The following is a 21,686-nucleotide window of genomic DNA, read 5'->3' on the forward strand; positions in this document are numbered from 1 at the left end:
GTAGAACTGGCCCCCGACTTAGTAAGGCAACTCCCATCTTTTCATGTACTGTGTATATATCTTCCTACTGTATTTTCCACTCCATGCATCTGATGAAGTAGGTTTTAGCCCACGAAAGCTTATGCCCAAATAAATCTGTTAGTCTCTCAGATGCCACAAGTACTCCTCATTGTTTTTACTTAACAGATAGTTGCTGTGAGAACTGAAGAACTCTCTGTATTGACAGACTGGACACAAGACTGCCATACTCCCAGTCCTCTTCAATAGCCCTTGCTATTCTTAGCAGGTACTGATGGGCTATCGTTCTTGTGACATGCACTTCTGTGCAGATTCACTCCGCTTATAAAATATAACTATTGCACCATTTATAGTGTTTCCATCCTACAAGATTTAAAGCACATCACAAAATATATGCTTAGAGCACCCCGGTGGGATGGAGGGTGATTAGCACAAGACTAGTGGATAGGGCAAGTATTGAGAAAGCCTTAAGAAGAAATATTTTCTGTCAAAGACAACAGAAAAACCTCTCAAAAGTTCCATATGATATTTTTGTGACCATGGAGGTCTGGTAGGCCCTCACATTTTAAAGTTTCTGCCAGGAGGAATGAGAGGCTAGACTTTAATTCTACCTTATGCTGTAAAAGGGTCAGTGCTTTTCCAAACAGAACACCTTAGTCTTTCTCTGCATCTTTGCTTTCTTAGATTTGGGTTGTTCCTGGTATCGAACCAGCCATCTCAGGCTTTTTCCCAGTTTTTAAACTGTGTGTGCCCCTGAAATATTTGTTTAAATACTTGAAAATACCTGGTATGGTCATTTGAGCCTGAGCAGAGAATGTGTCCAAGAGGATGCCAAGCCAGACTCCAGATCATTCCCTCATGGGCCATTTCCATTCCGCCAACCTCCTTCTCCACCCTGAAACATCACACAGAAGAACCCAGTATAAGGGATTTTTAAAAAATATACATTTATTTTGCTACTCAGTTGCTCATGGCTTTCTATACATTGCTCATTTTAGGCCTCAGTTATTTTTCACTCATTTAAATTTGCTGTTCTGGGACTCTCAGATAACAATAAAGATTCAAGTGGTGATAATATAAATTATGTTTACTATGATGATATCTAACACTGCGTGAACTAAATTTCTCCATGTTGATGGAAAAAGGTACTTACCCAACATGCCAGAACAACAAAGAGCCATCGGAACCTCCACTGGCAAAAAGCCCTTCATGAACAGGGTGCCAGGCCACAGCTGAAATGCAAAAATTAATAATCAGGAATCTCTGGTGAATGTTAAACTGTACCTCAAAGCCTTGAAAATGTGTGCCTTTAATCCCAATTCACTCATAACAACGGTAGTATGAAATGGAGTTCATTCTGACCTGTGGCCTCTTTCTTGTGACCCCTGAAGACTTGGAGCTCTTCTTTCAGGTTTCGGATGTCAAAGAGCTTGCAGAGATGGTCACGAGATGCTGTAAGCAGCCAATTCCCATTCAGGTTCAACTTTACCTCCATCACTGTGTTTTTATGAGCGTGTCTGGAAGTAGAGGTAGAAAAAGACTAACTGGCTAGAAGTCACACATTCCCAATAGAATAACCTATGTGCTTCTATACAGAGGGCCTGGGTCTATGTTTTAAGGTTGGCCTTTTGATCCCTGTACATATAGGACCTGGAGGTACACACAGAGACATGTTGCTCATTACTCAAGGATACAGGGCCGGCTCCAGCATTTTTGCTGCCCCAAGCGGCGGGGGGGGGGGGGGAAAAAAAAAAAAAAAAAAAGCCGCCATCAGCGGCACTTCGGCGGCAGCTCTATTGCTGCCACTTCATTCTTCAGCAGCAGGTCCATCCCTCCGAGATGGACTGAGGGACCCACAGCCAAATTGCTGCCTCAGAGCCGTATGTGCCGCCCCTTTCCGTTGGCCGTCCCAACCACCTGCTTGCTGCGCTGGTGCCAGGAGCCGGCCCTGCGAGGATAGTAACTTCTGCTGGTTTAATTAGGCATAAGTTTAACTAGGTACCAGCAGTAGCTCAGGAGAACTCTGGTGACATGAGGCTTGTGAACAAGTGGAAAGACAACTTACACAAGGAAGGGATAAAAAAGGTCTTCAGATCAAATTATGTCTACCCTCTAGATTTCCTGACCCAACTAGACGGCCTGCCCCTATTGCAACTGTTACGTACGGCTGAAGAGACCTGGTCCTAGAGGGGGGCAACTGAAAACAGAATAAAATAATCAAGAGTCCAAGCAGTTTTGCCCCTTCTGACCTGAGCAAAACCTCAGGTCATAACTTACAGTGTGGCAAGGCTCTGGCCAGTTTTTGGATCCCAAAACTTGATAGGCTGTTGACTGTCTTTGCTTCCTGATACAACCAATCCCTTTGTTGGATGCCAGTCAACACACTTCACATCTGCCCCATGCCCTGTTGGGAATACAAGTTGCTCATTTAGGGATTTCAGAGAAAAACTATTTCACGAAATTTTCAGTTATGTAATTTGTGAACTAAAATCCTGTCTAGCCCAAAATGGGATGAAAAAACACTACAGAGCATGGCGTGATCTTAAACTCCAGAATGCTATTTAAAAATACCGGTCATTTGTTTTCTGTATTGCACTACACTCCCTCCTTACACATAACTTGAAATAGTTTCCTTCTCAGCTTTCACAGTCTTTATTAGAAAACACAAAGTGGATTCCACCTATTTGATAACTGAAGTTTCAACTGAGCATATTTTTAGCCTTTGGTCCTAAACCATTGTGTAATGTTATGTTAAACATCTCAGAAGTGTCTGCTTTGTAGTGGTAACGCAAAGTACACGGTTACATATTACCTTGCTTTTGTAACTTTTTTGGGAATAAAGGCCCTATATGAATGTAAGCTATCTATTAACACTCAGTACTGAAGTAGTATTGCAGTCCCTACAGAAAATGATAATAGGCAAAAGAAATTAGACCAGATGACTGACTAAGATGATTTTTTTTAACCTGTTAATTTGGTTTCTCAAAGTCTCTTACACCAGCGCAGATAACAAATTCACATTTTCCTAGCAGCAAATGAAGATAGGAAAAAAAAAGAAAAACATATGCTATCATTTCCCTATAATTAGATTGGCTGACCTTGCTCATTTAGAGAATCTGTATTGTTTAGGAAATACATTTTAAAATCAGGCAAGAAAAAATTCTCAACTGTTATTCACAACAATATGGTGAGGTATCTGGGTTGGAATATAGAAATTTGAAGGGAAAAAATAAAAAGGAAAGAATAATTTCTTTCTACAATATCTCTCTATACCAGCCCACTTAGTGGGAATACCAACAGTAATGTTCAATGCCAGAAAAGAGAGCAGCTGGGTAGTTAGGGAAAAAGTGAGCATATGCTTTCTGAAGGCAGCTAGCGACTTACTTTCTAAGCTCTACAATTATTCAGAGATAGATATGTAAACCATTCTCACATCAGATGTATGAACTTTCTGATTTTTGTGGGGCTGGACACAATGAGAAGAGAAAATTTTCTTGACTCAAGAGGAATGGGGAAACCACCTTGGGGAGGAAATGGGGAACAGCTTTAATCACTATTTTGTCCAGACAAGGATCACTGCAGTAAAGAGCCTGACCCTCCTCCCTCACTCTCCCAGCAGACAGAATTGACCTTCCAATTTATAGGGCCACAAGCGAGAGCACCGTCTTCAAGCTGCCAGAGCTGAAAATCTGGTCACAAGTTGTCCCTACTACCAGACAGGAGTCTTGTGGTGATGGTTTCCTCCCCACCTGATTCTGCTGGGAGAGGCAAATGAAGCAACATCTCTTTGAATATGTTATGTCTAGGTCTTAGGTCCCAGGTGAACTGCATTCTAAACAAGGGTTTAACTGGAATAGCCCACTCTGTCAGAACCCAGAAGGCCCACTCTATATTGCAGCCAAAAGGGGCCAAACCACCCAGAGAGATGTGTGCCCTGTGTAATTGAGGCAACTCAGGGTGACCCTTGGTGGACATTCTCATTCTTTAACTACCAGAACAAAAGAGGACTCCTGCTCCAGAGGCAAGGATAGGCTGGACAGAGAAAACTTGGACCAAGGTAATGACAGCTGAATAGTTAATGCTGGGGAGATCATGTATTGTATGAAAACATGCTGACAGCAATGAGTTCAAACACACCATCACAGAATCCAGAAAATGCAAAAACATGCAGGCTAGCTCCAAATTTTACTAGAGATGGGTTGGCCTCTCTTGTTCCTAAAATAATCAGACTGAGTGAAGTAGGAGTACTGAAAGGAGACAAAGGGCTATTTTCTCTTTGATCAGTAGGGCTTGGGATCCTGAAATCTGGATATGCGACTAATAAAGTCAGGCTTTTCTTTGAAGATTTCATATGTGTTAGGCCATTTTCAAAAAGTTTTCCCTCAAAAGACAGACAAAGGCAGTTTTAGATGCAAGATCATCAGCTCAAGTTCACAGCCACAGCACCTGGAAGGTGATAACAGATATGGCCATACCCTGGAAAAAAGCTTGCATAATACCACAAATAAGTTAAAAAAAAAAAAAAAAAAAAAAGAGGCTACTTGACAGAAGGAACAAGCCTCAATATCTTCCTCAGATGCCAATTTCTGTAATCATCTTACCAAGATCCTGGCCACATAAGCCATGTAGCACAGAGAACCCAAAATACTCTAGTATGTTACTCTAATATGAGTAGCTTGTCCTGCCAATTCAACAAGCACTGGGAAGTGGCCCTCAAGAAGAGAGTTTTGGGGTATAACAGGAAAGTCAGAATCTTAGGGTAGGTCTACACTACCCGAACTATCGGCGGCAAGCAAATCGAACTTCTGGGTTCGACTTATCATGTCTTGTCTGGACGAGATAAGTCGAACCCAGAAGTGCTCGCTGTTGACTGCGGTACTCCAGCTCGGCGAGAGGAGTACCACGAAGTCGACGGGGGAGCCTGCCTGCCGCGTCTGGACCGAGGCAAGTTCGAACTAAGGTACTTCAAACTTCAGCTACGTTATTCATGTAGCTGAAGTTGCGTATCTTAGTTTGAATTGGGGGGTTAGTGTAGACCAGGCTTTAGGGACAAAGAGAACTACATCAGACTTATCCCTTGAGAGGGCATAAAGTCACCTGAAGGATCTAAGGGATTGCAGTTTCTTGTTGAGAGCAGTCCAATCCATGCCCAACATGTCCTGGACCAGAGCAATAACTGGGAAAAACCTGAGTGTCCTTTTTATGGCTAGTCAAAATAGCCCCTACATCCCTACCTTCAGGAGCATAATCTTTTAGACTCTCAGAGCAGGTTACTTGCCTGGTTAGCAAAGTCAGACTTTGGAGGAATCCAACTAGCTGTTGGAAGGGATCCCCCCATTCGCCCTTAGCTACAACTTTCTCGGGAATGGCGCCAATGAATGTGAGGAGAAAAAATAAACTCTGCTATGACAGCCATATATTTGTAACTAGCTAATCTTGAGAGATGAGGACGACTGGGGTGGGAAGTTTTTAAAAGAAAAATGTAAATGCTAAAAATCTAGCTTAATCACTCAGAAGAGTAGCATGCAAACAGTATAACAACTGATCAGGGTCATTGAAACAAGACTCCTTTACAGGGAATAAGGGCATACTCTGCTGTTTTCCTCAGTCTGCTGATAGGGAGATTTATGTCCTATTGTCTGTGCTAACATAGTGGGTTGTGGAACAAAAATGTGTTTTTATTTTAAACACTAAAAGATAGTCCAGTGGTTAGGGTACTGGCCTAGTACTGGGGGAGACCTGGGTTCACGTTCCTGCTCTGCCATAGACTGCCTATGTGATGTTGGGGAAGTCACTTATCCTCTCTGTGTCTCAGTCCCCCATCTGTAAAAAAAAATGGGGATTATAGTGCTTTCCCTCACAACACCCCTGTGAAGTACATTTTACATTAGAGTGTGAAGCACTAAGATACTATAGGTACCTAAGATAGACAGACCTTTTGAAGGATTTTTGACTTGGTTAGCCTGTTCAAATCCTTGCATGGTGAGGTTCAGTATGTTAATATATTGTGCTTTTATGGGAAAGATGGATACTTTCAGACTTAAATTGCCCCCCTCCCAAAAAAACATTGACACATATAACAGGGAATATTAATAAACATACCCTCCTTAAAAAAGAAAAATACATAATGAATGTGGTAGAAGTATTGCAAAATTTAATATTCATATACTTACAAATTCACATAGTAAAAGGAGAAAATATATGCAAAAATGATCTGAAGATTGCTATAGGGAGAATAAGAGACGTTGTATAATCTAAACACACTTAAAGTTATGAATTAGTGTGGGGACATGAAATAGTCTAAAACCTGTTTTTACATGGGCAAAAATCTGATGGATACAGCTTGTTCAAATTTTATATTTTTTTTTTTGTGTGTGAAAAATATTGAGCATTAGTCAATCCCTAAAGAAGCCTAGATGCAAAGCAGTTATTTCTATAAGAATTCTTTCTACAAGTGGAATAAAGGCCTGATCCATAACTCAGAGCTGATTGAAGTAAAGGCCTTAGGTGACCAGTTAAAACATTGGATTATTAAACGTGCTTCCACCCAATACACTTTCAGGATTGTGTTTTTAAAAGATGAAAACTACAACAAACTATAACTTGATAGGCTTAACTGCAGTAGTGTCTGATTGGCCAAATACAGCATGTCACCAATGTGAAGAATTGTATAATCTCAAATTATTGAAAATTTAATGATTTCTCCTACCCCTTTTTTTCAGATATGACTTATTGGACATTATACCAACAAATAGAGTATTACCCATCTTTTTATAACTATTTATAATGTGCCTATATATTTTGTATTACTTTATATATCTAAGTTATAAATGTGAAATGTATGTATATTGCCTTCAGTTTATTACTGTGACCAATCGTTTGCTATTTCTTCCCTCTTCCCCCCTCCCCCCAAAATTACAAACTTATAAAAATGTTTCACACTTAAGGAGAGCTTTATACATATGACTTTTGCACATATTTCTATATTCCCCCCACACACACTTTAGCTCAATTTTGAAAAAATTATGTATATACAGTGAATGTTTTTCTGAAGCATCTTATTTTGCTTATAACTAATTACCTTAATCAAAATACATGCAATATTACATATATATTGTAAATACTGAACACTCAGTTTCACATTTCAGTACTGTCATAACTGAACAAATTTGTCACAAGACAGTACAATTTATTTTACACTTTAAAGTAAGTTTTGGATTTTGTTTTTTCTTTAAATGGTAACCCTGCAAAAGCTTGATCTTGCAAGGTACCAAGTGTCCTCCATTCCCACTGAAATCAGTGATAGTTGAGGCCTCTCGTTCAGCACCTTGCAGCAGGTATCCCCCAGAGAACTAAATCTCTTAGAAGAAAATAAACACATACACTGTATACTTTTATCACCTCACACTTCTTTTACCAATAGTCTCCATAGTGTTAGGAGCACTATAATGCTGGAGGAGCTGAATTCTAAGATGATTTACTGTACTAACACCACACCTGTTAGAGGTTTTCGTGATACTATCCTTTGTAACCTGGAGGTTACTCCTTAATTTATTAGCCCAGCACTGTCAAGTAAGAGTATGGCTTTTGTTCCCCAAGAGAATGCACTTCATATCTATCAAAAACCCTGTGTATTTCTATTCTGAACTGACATTTATTGTTTGGTAATATTGATTGATGTTACCAAATCAGTGAGGGATGAGAATCTTTTAATTCCAGGAATTAAATAAAGTTGTGTTCTCGCTCACTCTATTGCACCCATCATGTTCTATGAATGACCCTCCTCTTGAGAAAAGTGTGTCTGTGCTTCCCTCCATTTTCAACTCTTCACTTCCCTCTGTTCAAAGGCTCCAAATGGCAAAAATGTTCCTTCTGCAGCCATTCAGCACAGTTTCTTTTAAAGTCTGGAAGGAGGTGCACAGAGAGCAACAGGAAATACCTCTTTTCCACCTTGAATGGGTTAAGAAGAATATTGCCTCTATAGCATCTCCAGATCTTGCCGACCTGATCAAGGATTTTATTTTTTATTTTTTTTTAATTTGCCCATGGCATCCTTCCCTGGATGTCAGCTCTATACACTTGTGCACACAAATCCTGATGTCCAGGCAGTCTGCTAGAGGATTTATTTGTCAATGGTGAATGTTTCTTGCATCATCACTATTTTAACATATCAATGTCACTTTCCTGATGCTAGCTTTGGTCTACACTTTTACTACAAATACCATTTTTCAGGGATTTACAATTGTGGTAAGTTCTCTTTCCAGGCTGAAAGCTGTTACACAGGATGGGATTTTTTCCCATAAATTGTGTATTTTTGAGCTATGAAATATTGAAAAAAATGTTAATGAATGTTAGTGAAACATGTCTATCTCAATAGAGGGGCTGTTGCCCTGACACCAGACTACTGGAGAGGATGATCTAATCATGACAAAGGTGAGAAACAAAACAGCTTAAAAATTCAGTGTTTCTGTAATTCAGTTTAGAATTTGCACATCCTATTCCCAAGTGCTGATGCCCTGTACAAAAATCCTAACAGCGACATATAGCATTCTATTGTCATGGAAGTTGCACTGGCCTTTTGGTCATCCTAAGAAACACTTTTTTTCTATTACAGGAGCTAAACAGTCCTGCAAATCTTTTTAATATTCTGTACATCTCAGAGATGGCTTCTCCTTCAGCAGCACAGAAATTAAAGTTTATGGCTGTGCGGATGTGAGATTTAAGATTTGTGAAGACTACGATGAGAGTCTTTGCATATCATATATGGTTATTAGCAATAGAACAGTCATTGGGACACTTTTTTCAAACTGAAATAATAAACCACTCAAATATTTGGCAAGGTTTTCTATAATACGTTCTATACGTATATGACTGGAGTGAAAAAAGAAAATCCACATATAGTCATGGAACAATGAGTCACTTAGTAACTGGCAGAATTGAGCTCTAAGTAGGGCTCAACACTGCCAATTGCTGTCCAGTCTCCAACAAAACACTTAAAACATGTTCTTAACCACAATGGGACTACTCACATATTTAATGTTAAGTGGCTATGTAAGTGCTTGCAAGATTGTAGCCTTTACAGAGGTACATAATTCAAAGCCCGTGCTATCCTGCTTTGAACAGGGACAAAGAAGTTACCAGAGATTTAAAATATCTACAATTTCAGATATGTGCCATCATCCACAGAAACTCAGTTTTCTAAAGGGATGGTCTAGAACACTCTTTTTTTCCAGTAAGAGGAAAAGTTAACAGGAAGAAATGAATATTTTAGAGCCTGACTAAAATTCTTCTGTTCAGTTTTAGCACCTGCCATAGAAGATAAAGGCACACCTATCATTTCACTTTAGACACAGGTGCTTTTCCATCTATCCATAGCTTATCCTTGAAGCTCATTACGCCTAATATGGGGGACAGATTAGAATGTAGTGAGATTCTGATGCTCTAGCACACTGCTTCTCAGGACAAATTTTTTGGTGGCCTTAGAGTGCGGCCACCAACTCTTGCTCTCACACTTTTCCCTAAAATACTTAAAATACTTAATTAACTTTAGGAAAAAACTAATAAATATGCACATATACATGTCCAAATCATTGTAATTTATTTATTGCTAGTTAGAAAGTCTGTTGTGAAAAGTGATATTAACAAACATGCAAGTATCACTTTTCACAGCAGACTTACTCAGCCCCGCCAAGCCTGGGGACAAATTAAGCCCTGGATGGGAGGGTTAGGGGAGGCAGAAGGGGCCAGGGGCAATGGGGGTCTGAGGAAGGCAGCGGGGGGGCTGGAGCCTGAAGCCCCATGGCCAGAGCCTGGGGCCTGCCACCACACAGCCAGAGTCCAGAGCTGGGGCCCGAAGTCCCTCGGCCAGAACCTGCTGCCCCACCACCCCAGAACTGTGGCCAAAAGCCTGAGCCCCACTGCCCCCAAAGATGGGGAATTCACCAGCAATCAACATCAAGGCAGTGCATTCAGGAGCAACAGGGAGGGGGAGGGGCCACTATTTTGCCACCCACCCCCACCCCATCACAGCCCAGGAGGCTGTGGCTGCAAGAAAAACCCTGGTGGCTGCATTTGAGAAACGCTGTGTCTAGAATATATATTGTAAAACTACATCTGTGAATAAATAGTTAAGCTGGACAACAGACAGTGCAACAGAAGTAGAGAAGTAATGGAAATTTCATTAGTAAGACATGGAATAATTGTTCTCAAAGTAACGAGAATGGTACATCAATAATGTGATATGTATGTTTCATTATTTCTAATTAAAAAATATAACTAAGTCATACATTCAGAATGATCACCAGTACTCATAACTTGATGTGTCAGTAGTATCAATTTATGACAAAAAATTGATTTCCATTTATGTCTATTGTCCTTTTACAGTGTAGAATTTCCTGGTATACTACTGTAATTTATTTAACCACTTCTTAGTCAAAATTGATGCACTAAACCGATGTCCTACTGCACAATTCAGTTACATTACTATGCCTTGTAAAGAACAGCATGGTACAGGTGCACAAGATGACACAGCAGAGGCAGTCAATTCCTATAATGGAATTGTGCACAGTATTTCCTGTTCATAACCAGCAAACAAAAAGGAAGCTCAGCTCCAGCTCCAATGAAATGCCACTGAAATAGAGCAGCCAGGCTGTACAGAGGGAAAAAGATATCGTTTCAAAGCATTTATGTGAAAATGGCATCTTCTTATTCAACTCATCTGCTTCTTGGGTGTTTTCCAGAAATGCCTGCTTGCTTTAATGTCATAGTCAAGTTTTTACTACTGTTAACACTACAGAGTCAATATATTTATAGAAGAGCAAGATGGATTCTATTCTGCCCTATCGCAATTATCTTCTAAAATTCTGATTGCAGAATCTGTTACTGCTTATCAGTACTTACTAGGTCCTGACAAAAAGGAAGTTATTCTCACATTTTGTGGTCCCCAATAGCTGTTTAAGTACCGTATATACTCGTTCATAAGCCGAATATTTTTGGTAAAAAAAATGACGCATCAAAGAGTGAGGGTCGGCTTACAAATGGGTCAACACCAAAATTTGATGATTTTAAACTCTATGGAATCATTGAATTGAATATCTATGGCCACGATTCGCCGTTCCCAGCCAATGGGAGCCCAAACCTCCCAACCAGCCAAAGTTTTCCAACCCCTGAAAATAGGGTCAGCTTATGAAAGGGTCATATTTTTACCTATCCATTTTGGGGGGGTCTGCTTATAAACAAACGGGCTAATGAACGAGTATATACGGTACTCACGGCTAAGCACACCTCCCTAATACAGGTTACAGTTAGCCAATGTACCTTTAAAGCAGCAACATGCTCAGTTTATTGAAGAGAAAGTGTTTATTTACAACAGTAATTTACATGAAAAGGCAAAATAAGAATTAAACATTATACAAGAAACATATTAAATAAGTAACAGATATAAGGTATATAAATCCTCACACATAAGGACATAAGCCAGACACCACCTGACAGGAGTTAAGAAGCAGCTTTCCCTATAGGCAAGTTATTCCATAACTGTCTATTATGAGTCTGCTTACAGCTTCCTCGGAAACATCTGTTACTGGCTACTGTCATAGGACCTAATCTAGCATGCACTGACATCAACAAGGGTTTACTGTTCTTAGTGGATGCTGGATCAGGCCTACAGACAGGACATTAGACAAGATGGACCACTGGTCTGATCAGGTATACAACTTCTATGTTCTTCCATAACTCATTTCCAAGAAGTTATATAACAAAGGATAAGAGGTCTTTTTAAGATAGAAGGAAATATAATTTAAAAGACATTGACAAAGTTACTACTCTTTCTATCAACAGTAGGGCCATATGATTTCCATGGTTTTGAGGTTTCATAATAAGGTGCAGAATCAAGCTGTGCAGCAGGATTTGGCTAATTTTTTAAAATGTGAACATTCAAAGCTTCTATATTACAAAAAATTGAAGGTTTCCAATCCTTGTGATTGCAAAGCAAACCTTCCAAATGTAAATCAAACGTAAAATAAACTAATGCCCACTCAGTCTGCACAAAGCCTGAAAAAACAGCTCCGAGAGACATTAACTGACTCCACTAATCTCAATGGAATGTCAAAATGAAATCCTATATTTTATAATCAATATTTCACTGCTGTTTTCCAACATAGGAGGAGCACCCCTTTTATACATGATAAATCAAAAAGCAGTAAATGGCCTCCTCCCCCCCCCCCCCAAAAAAAATGGGTGCCTAAAGTTAAGCTTCTGTACCCATATTTAAGCACTTATATGAGTGACTTGATTATAAAAAGGGCTGATCATCCAGCAGCTCTGATCAAATAGGTGCCTACATATGAATTTAAAATCTTAACTTTAGGCACCTATTTTTAAAAATGTTGGTCAATGACCTCATCTATCACCACTGGTTACCAAAACTTCCTGCTCTCTGATCCAACAGCTTCAGCAAAGCAGTTGTGCATTATTACAAAATTGTGTGACAATGAAAAACGTGCAAAAATTGTGATTTGTATTCAATGTAATACCAAAAATAAAGAATGTAATGCATATTGGAGACTGTACTATGTAGGTTTAAAACAAGAGAGTTTTTGCATTTACTTGAAGCTGCCATAGAATTTAGTGTGACTTGACCAGAGAAATGAAGGGGAGAGAAGGGTGAAGAGGAGAGAAATCAGAGGGCTTGCTGTAGAATTTAGGACCAGCTTGCCAGAGAGCACAAGAATTTAGGATGGACTCCTTTAGACCAGTGATATTAGTTATGAAGTGGCGATCCTTCCTAGTTTCAGTGGACCAAAGAACACACATCCATCCATGAAAACTACAGAAATTAGATTCACCATCAAACAGTAATTTTCAGTAATTCCCTTCCCTTTAGCTTCTGCAATAATATTAATAAAATTAATAAAAGGTTATGGTGTTGGTTGGTGGCAGTTTTGAGTGATCTGTGAACTCTAATTACCTGTATTAGTCACTAATCAACGTGCTGCATAAGCAGCTAATATCACTCTGACCAGGCTGAAGTTAGCTATCAATCCAGAGAACAGCTTTCTTGGGCCACAGCAGAAGATACCACATAAAAATAGTGTTTGACTCATGGATTGCACAAGATACTCTCTCACCCAAGTGAACCCAGAATATTTAACAGGACCATCCTCTATGAAGGACCATCCAGACAGCTTGATTCTTCCTCACTTGGGCTAATAAGTTTCAAACAAATACTCTGGTTCAGAATGCACTATAGACCTCTACTTTTCTCACTTATCTTTCAGTGGGCTAAAAGGAGGTATCATCTTGATCACCCAGTCCACTTACCCAGAAACAAAAGCAAATCTTGTAGACTAGGGAGGACCAACTTGGAGAAAGTATTCCAGGGTGGAAAACCATCATCAGTTAGATCAGATGAGTAGTCAGGATGGGATCCAATGCAGTTCACAGTAAATGGAGCCCTTGTGATTGTAAAGATAACTCATACAATATTAACCAAATGTAAATAGATGCGCTGATGTCTGCCTGAATCTGCAGACAGCATGAAACAACTGTCTTTGATTGTTCTCAATGGGGTATCAACACTGAAGCAGAGATAATTTAAACTTTGTTAACTATTTCACTACTGATCAAACCACATTAGAAAGAAGAGGTTAATCATATTATTAGGATCTATAGAATCAACTGAGAGTGGTATATGAGCCCGATCAAATGGGAATCAAGCTGAGGGAGCTTAGTTGATCTCTGCTGGGAATATCAACCTTACCTGAGGAACCCATCAAAGCACAAAAGGACATATTCTGAACATCTGTGCAATCTACTGGAAGGGGCGTCTCAAGTGGGCAGCTTGCCTCCCCCAACTCAACCCAGTTGGGGCTAACAAAAATCTAGTCCTCAGCACCCCCAAATATTAGATATCAGCAGGAGAATCCATTTAGGGATTGGTAGGATGTTTTCATCTAGAACTAGTTTTTTTGATTTCCAGATACTGGAAAGCCACGGCCAAAGGCCCACATACAGAAAGCTAGTCTGCCCCTCCCACAGATCCTCAAATTTATCTTAAAGACTCTTTACTTCCTCCTGACTATGACTCCTTTAGACATTCAGTCCTTTAAGGTGGCCTTCCTGGTAGTTACTGAATCAGGTAGGACTGGAGAACTTTGATCCCTGCTTAATAGTCACCTTTCATCATTCTTCAGAAGATCAAGGCACTCTAGACAATTCCCAGATTCTCCAAAAAGAATTCTTCCACTTCTGTAACATCCAAGAAATTTATCCTCCCTCTATCATCATCCTCTTAAGGAGAGAGCTCTCCACAGGCTAGATGTTCTTAGGTGTTAAAGAGAATACGACCTAACGGTGGAGAAGGGCAGGCTTCTAGTGCTCCCATAGCTCAGTGGATCCAGGCTAACTCCTTCAGGTGCGAAGACACATACAGTGCCATAGCTACTAGGCCAAAAGGGAAATAGCCACTGGAGCAGACATCTGCTACACTGCAACATGGAGGTCATTATATAATTTTATAAGAACTAGAGCTCAAACATAACAACCGCAGCAGCCTTTGGACATTAACTCCTTAGCACAGTTGTCCAGTAGTTCAAGTATTCCCTTTCTTCATCCACATTGTCATGAGTGCTGAACCATGTAGGCCACAGATCTAGAATGAAGGACCCAAAAAAGTGTATGTACCCCTAATTACATATGGAGTTTGTGCTCATCACATAGGACAATCTGTAGTCCTCCTTAACCTAATATTGCTGGACCCTTCGTCCTTTGGGTTTCACATAGTCAAATGTATATACACCACTACCTCGATATAACGCGACCTGATATAACACGAATTCGGATATAATGCGGTAAAGCAGTGCTCCGGGGGGGGGGCGGGGCTGCGCACTCCGGTGGATCCAAGCAAGTTCAATATAACGCAGTTTCACCTATAACGCGGTAAGATTTTTTGGCTCCCAAGGACAGCGTTATATCGAGGTAGAGATGTAATTCTTATCCCCCCCCCCCCCCCCCCAAACACTATAATTTTAGTAAAATAATTCAGATTGATAAGACAGACTTAGACTGGAACATTAGCACTGAAGAGCACGTGAGATCTTCTCTCATCAGGGAAGAAAAGTTTTTAAATGAATGGCCTGTCTACCTGTTCAAAGTGGAAAGAGGAATCCGTCCCATCAGTCTAGTTTGTCATTACTGACTAAGATGAAGCCAGTTGATATGCAGATACAGATTCCCTCCTTCCTGACCAAGAAACTGCAAAAGCAATTTTCTTTGACAGCCAATATACATTTTGCTTTCTGTCTAAACAATTCCATTGAAATTTTAAGTTCAAAAAGTTGAGTTTGAGGGAAAAATCGCAACAGTTGTTTCTTTTAGAATAAACACTGCATGAACATTCATCCTTCACAGTAAGGTAAGGGGAAGAAGCAACAAACAAAGAAATGCAGTTTGGCTATCATAGACTGCAGGAAAGGACCCACGTGTCACTATCAACCTCAGCCATAAAGACTCAGACAAGTGGTTCATTAAAAAGCATTGGAGATCTGAGCCAAAATATGAAGGAAATTACTGTTGAGATTACCTAATCATGGTAATTTGGTAAACACTGAAGGCAAATTAAGGAAGAAACAGAATCATGGAGATAAGCGGATGGTTGAAAAAGGTGGCACATTATTCTCACTATCCAATGTGGCTAGAATAAGTAGTATTGGCTTCAAATGCAGCAGGGACAATACTCATTCTCCTAAGAAAAATTAAGCAGTGGAACAAGTTATCAAGAACAGAGTTTGAGGCAACTATTGCAGCAGATATTGAAGATAATTATATGTATTTATCTCCCAGAGATGGTATAAAAATAATTAAATATGTTGTACAACAGCATGATGGGGAGGGATATATTGAATGTCTGTAACCAAATTATTCTATGTTTAAGAGAAGGTGGTGGTGTGAAGCGGTGGGTTGTTTTTGTGTGTGTTTTGTTTGGTTTATTGATTTAAAGAGGTTTAAATGGCAAAACGTAGGACATGAAGTATAAAGTATTTTGTAACAGAAATACTGAAATGTATAGTTTCTCTCCATGACTCAGTCTGTACTTGAACATAGATGCTGTTTTTGAACGTACATTGGTATAGTTACTGCATGCTATAGTATCACGTGATTGTATAAGTATGTAGTGATTTTTGGAGAGCCGATGGTGTGGAGGTTTTCAGGAAAGTACCCCGAGAGTCCATTCCAGTTCTGGCTCTGCATCTAGTGCTTGTTTGTAGGGATCAGAATTAGAATTTAAATTAGAACACGTATGAAAGATTTCTGCCTAGAGGTAGAAAATGGGTTTTAATCCATTGCCATATAGGAAATGCCTGGCAAAAAATCCTGGATGTCATTACATATGCCTAGATATATCACCAGAATTATACCTTTTAACATTTGAAAGAGAAGTTACTGCAGTTAAAGTCTGTTCAGAGAGTAAACTCCTGTTGTGGAGTCATAGGTATAGGTTCCCACCAAAAATGTTTAGTTATTATACTCATAAGCAGATTCCTGAATCTAGAAAGCATATTTTAAAAATTTAGAAAATAAAAACAAAAACATCTTTAGAGAATCTGGTACTCTTAATAAAGTGCATTAGTACCAGACATACAAAATGGATACAGCTAAGGACATGGAGAAGAGGAGACACTCCCCGGTAAGGTACATTGAAGTACTCAAAAAAAGTGTGAAAAATCAGAAGAGGGCTCTGAGCACCTTGGCAATGCTCTGAACACTTGTTAACCAAGCAGCAGAAATCCCCAGATTGTACTCAAACTCTGATCTTACCCATGGTACTAGGACACAAGAGCATGTGAGCCATTAGGCCAGTACAAAAACCCAAACCAACCAACCAAAAAATCAATCAATCAAACACATTTCAGCGGAAATTAAAGCTTTTTTTTTTTTGGGGGGGGGGGGGGGGAAGGGTGGAGGGGGTTTGGAGCAGTTTATTGTTGTCTTTGATTGTGGTGTTCTGTTACATACACTGGAGCCTAATCCTTCCCTTGTTAACCAAAAGAGTCATTGGCAGCTTTGAGTGTATAATGCTGGCTTAGGCCCCTGAAAGAGAATTCTACCATGTCTGTAACTACCCAGGGTCCTCATTTCTCCTATCAATTCTTCTTAGAGAACCATTTTCCTCCTATATAGACACTTCTCTGAAGACCATGATTACAAGAACTTTTTCCTGTCATTTCATACATAAACCAAACAATAAACTACCCTCCTATGCTAACCCTTTAATGCCCCTTTTTAAAATATATTTCCTTCATAATTTTTTATAATGTAAAAGAACATGGTATGTTCCATGCCACCCACCTACCCTATAACTTAACATGTAGTTCTACATCTCTGTTGCCTGTTACCTCCCGCAACATCCCACTGTCATATTTAGTTTAGTTTTGAAACACCGGTGCACCACCTTCAAGATCTGAGGACAGTTCGTTTAATTTAAAACGGTAATCCAGGTGACCCTATCAGGCAAATTAAGTTCCTTAGACAGTCTACCACTTAAGAAGAGCAGCATATTGCGAATGTATTAGTAACTTCTCCAATGTGTAGATTACCAAACATCTACTTAAGCTTATCCCACCCTACAGTTGTTACATAATTAATTTCGTCACAAATTTTCTCAAATAAGATAAAAGACTAAATAAGGAAAAACTAATGAACTACAAAAATACCTAACTGATCTGAGGCAGCTTTGTAACAAACTTGCTTGGTAGGGCAAACCTGTATTCACTGAATTCTGTCTTTTACTTCTTTGTAATCGTGAATCGCTATATAACTTAGCATGAACACATAAAAAATACGACAAAGCACTAACATTCACTGTATTGAGGTAATGCAGCAAGAAGCTACTTGAGTGACATGGGGGAATAGTCAATCTTTTCTCCACTGTGAAAAGTAGTAGTCGTGCATCAGAAACATAAAAATAGATTTAAAAAGGATTCCTGTCTCAGAAATCCATAGTCATGTCAGTGTGCTGACAATGAACTGAAACTGTGCTGAAATTTTTTAAGGAATCAGAGAAGCTAAAAAAGACAGTATATTTGACGTATTATATATCCACAAACAGGAAAATAAGTAACCAAAATAAGGAGGCAGGGGTACATAAATAAAAATTGAATGGGGAAAAAGTCCGGTCTTGAAACCAAAGCTGCAGACCTGAAATCTGCTTCAGATGAAAAGACTTTACAGATACAGGTCATCTAAAGATTGCAGAAAAAGTGCACTAGCTCTAGGCAGAGAAAACCGTTATATTTTTCTCTTGTAGGAATCTGTCCTTCAGTGTTATTCCAAAAAAAATCAAATAGCTAATGTACTGATTCTATGAATGGTGGAAGAGGTAGCTGAACATCAGTCCCACTTCTGAAGACTAATATCATTATGGATGCTCACCCTAACCCAAATTAAAGTACGACCAGAAAAAGGTTGACTCTCATGGACGAAAGTAACAGCACCTGTGTTTAGCAAGACGGTAGGAGAAAAATCATAAATATGCGCCTATGTTCCTCGGGCAAATCACGAGAGGAGCTGAAAAATCATTTGCCACCCAACTCAAAAATATTATATATTCGTATTGTATTAAAATATAAATATTATAGCTTCAAGATTACATTTTAATTTTCTAAAGATTTTAATTCAGAGGCTACCCTGTAACTGGGGTATTTTAACCTTAAAAAAAAAAACCACCAAAACCTTGAGATGTTATAGACCCCTTTCAATATCTTTTATTTTAAAGTGTCAGTTAAAATAGTTATTGCTTTCATACACAAAATACACCTTCATCAGAATATTCCAAGCCCATGGACTACATAGAATTCCCATTACATAATAATTATTTATCTGATGTGAGTAGGCTGTGCTACAAATGGTACTGACTTGTGCCATGGAGAATATCAATGCACACAAGAATGAGGTTCAAGGAGGTTATATAATAAGGCTGAGAAATATTTAAATTTCAGAGTAACAATCCCTCTCTATAGGAGACTCGGCAGCATGGTCATGTATATGCTCCATCAGTACCCTAGTTTCTCCAGAGATAGTACATCTTAAAGCCTGATTGTGCCTCTACATTAGCAAGACTGTGCAAGAGAACACAATGGATTTTAAGTGCTACTACATAGGGCTTGGCTACATTTGTGAGTTACAGCGCAATAAAGGAGCCCCGGGCGCACTAGCTCACTACCCGTCCACACTGGCAAGGCACGTAGAGCACTCTGACTCCGCGGCTACAGCACTGCTGGTACTCCACCTAGGCGAGTGGAATAACGTTTGCTGCGCCCCCACTGGAGCGCCACGGCGCCAGTGCGGACGAGGTATTGCATTACTGCACTCTGATCAGCCCCCAAAAACGTCCCATAATCCCCTTACGTCAAGTGGCCACTCTTCTCATTGTTTTGAACTCGCTGTGGGAATGCAGATATGCTGTTTGAAAGCTTCATTTCAGATAGCTTATTTGCTCCGAGACAGATAAGTGTGCTCTGAGACAGATTAGTGTGGAATGCTGAGAGAGAGAGAGAGAGAGAGAGAGACAGGCGGGGGGGAGGAGGAGTCTGCTACTGTCTGAACTTACAAGACAGCATGCTGACATGCTCTCAGCCCCCCAAAAAACCCACTCTCTCTCCCCCCACATACACACAGCACACTCCCTGTCACACTCCACCCCCCCCCCATTTGGGAAGCACCTTGCAGTCACTTGCATACTGGGATAGCTGTCCACAATGCACTGCTCCCAATGCCGCTGCAAGTGCCGCAAATGTGGCCACGCCAGTGCGCAAGCAGTTGTCAGTGTGAACAGACTGCAGCACTTTCCCTACTGCGCTCTCCGAAGGCGGGTTTAACTCACAGCGCTCTACATCTGCAAGTATAGCCATGCCCATAGTTTCTGCAGTAATGTGCATCGTGGATAATGGCTACGCACCTTGCAAGCGCAGGCAACACACTGGAATTTACTCCTGCTTTATCCCATGCAGTCAAGGTTATGTGATGTATGTAAACATTAAAAACGTAGAGAAAACTTTTTTTTTTTTAAAGATAAAGTGAATTATCTAACGTACAGTTTTATGGTGAATGGCTCCTGCAAAAGAGATAAGCAAGAAAAAAAATGGCAAGAGTAGTCTGTTTAAGAGACTGGTAATAAGATACACATGGCCTTTCATCACTAGAGGTCACTGGTTCAGATTGTTAGTGACCAGAAGTAGTTACTATCTGATATCTGCTCAGTTGAAAATATGTGAATTGGTTGTCCCAGCAGAGTCACTAGCATTCAGTTATCCACAAGAACTGGCACCACTGCTGGGATTATCAACAAGGTACCATGGACTACCTTGGCATGAAGCCTGAACTATCTTTTCACTGCTAGGTATGTTCCCTTCCCCTTCTAGGTCAGGACTGAAGAGCATAATCACAGTGGTGAAAAAAAATTTGTATTGATTATGTTGCTCATCCCGAATAAAGCATTTCCATTACTAAGGCTAACAATCTGGCACTTTACACAACATTAAATTCTCTTGGTAAAATTTAAAAATCAAGGAAAAATTGCTTATTTTCAAACCAGTTACCTGACCATTTTTGTTTAAAAAGATGCAAAAAGTCTCCTCTCTTCAAAGTGTGTATGTAACAAATATTACTGTTAATAGCAATTCTCTGCACTCTGACAGTACAAAAAAAAAATCTTACAGCAAGAAGGCGTATATATAAGTTATTCATTACAGATACTGCTGTTTGTATTCTATTGGGACAAAATTATTCATTTGGCCAACAAAACTTATTTCAATACATGGGTTAAAAACGCTTCCTATGATTTTATGATGAATAAACAGTTTAGACAACCCTCGCCCCAAAATAATTAAGTGCTATAACTTGTTGGACGTTCCACTGATCTTCAACTGAGAGGGGACAGAGTTCTGTAGAGGCTTTACAGCTAGTGCAAAACCAGCCTCAAGGGCCACAAAGAAACTTAATTAGTTCTGTCCCAGCCTCCCCATCTAAGTAATAAGGAACTGACATCTTCAAGATGAAGCTGTATTCTGCACCCTAACTAGCAATTATTGGTAGGCCAGAAAAACTTTTACTATTCTTTGAAGAAAGGAAGCAGGCCCATTAGGTAAGGAAAATAGAATGAAAGAGTTGGGGAGGAAGTATATAATAGAAGAGAAAAGGTTTGGTACATCCCCAACCCTTCTGTCTAGCCATAAAGAAAGTGAGGGTATTAGCAACTACTCTGGACCTGCTTGTCACATCTCTGAAAGTTGTGACTCAAGTTGAGAACCCATGATCTAGGAGTACATGCTCAATAACAGTGTAAACCAGCTGGGCAAAGCCAGACGGGTCCATCTAAACTTAGAAGGAAAGGAGGATAGGGAGGAAGGGGACTACCCAGTGTATGGGGAGGATTGTTTGTATGAACAAGTAATTATGTCACATATTCTATTTAAATCGTGTGCTCTCTGGGGCATTGCCACAGCATGCAATTTCAGGATTCTACAATTTGAAAGTAGGTGGGGGAGGGGGTGAAGAGGGGTCAATACGATGACCATCAGATCTGCTGAGTGTTTCCAGTGCCAATATAAAGGCTCAATGGCTAACACACATCCTTCTATTGTTATGGTGCTATCAGAGAGAGCTTAGCAGCT

The 21,686-nt window shown here is 39.8% G+C and overlaps 1 protein-coding gene across 6 annotated transcripts in view; it reads right to left on the reverse strand.

Moving 5' to 3' along the window:
- The window catches only part of WDR33 (WD repeat domain 33), a 100,165-nt gene that overhangs the window by 19,814 nt on the left and 58,665 nt on the right, over positions 1-21,686 (reverse strand). For 5 of the 6 annotated variants that reach the window (XM_034782053.1, XM_034782052.1, XM_034782051.1 and 2 more), the window contains 4 exons: positions 2,296-2,422; positions 1,381-1,535; positions 1,172-1,250; positions 803-913 (listed from right to left, as the gene is read on the reverse strand). In XM_034782053.1, coding sequence (XP_034637944.1) covers positions 803-913; positions 1,172-1,250; positions 1,381-1,535; positions 2,296-2,422 — 472 coding nt within the window. Of the gene's footprint in view, positions 1-802; positions 914-1,171; positions 1,251-1,380; positions 1,536-2,295; positions 2,423-11,357; positions 14,669-21,686 lie in introns of those variants that run through there. The other variant, XM_034782056.1, reaches the window with a different exon arrangement.

Source organism: Trachemys scripta, chromosome 9 (genome assembly GCF_013100865.1).
Source record: "Trachemys scripta elegans isolate TJP31775 chromosome 9, CAS_Tse_1.0, whole genome shotgun sequence".
Lineage (NCBI taxonomy): Eukaryota > Metazoa > Chordata > Testudines > Emydidae > Trachemys > Trachemys scripta.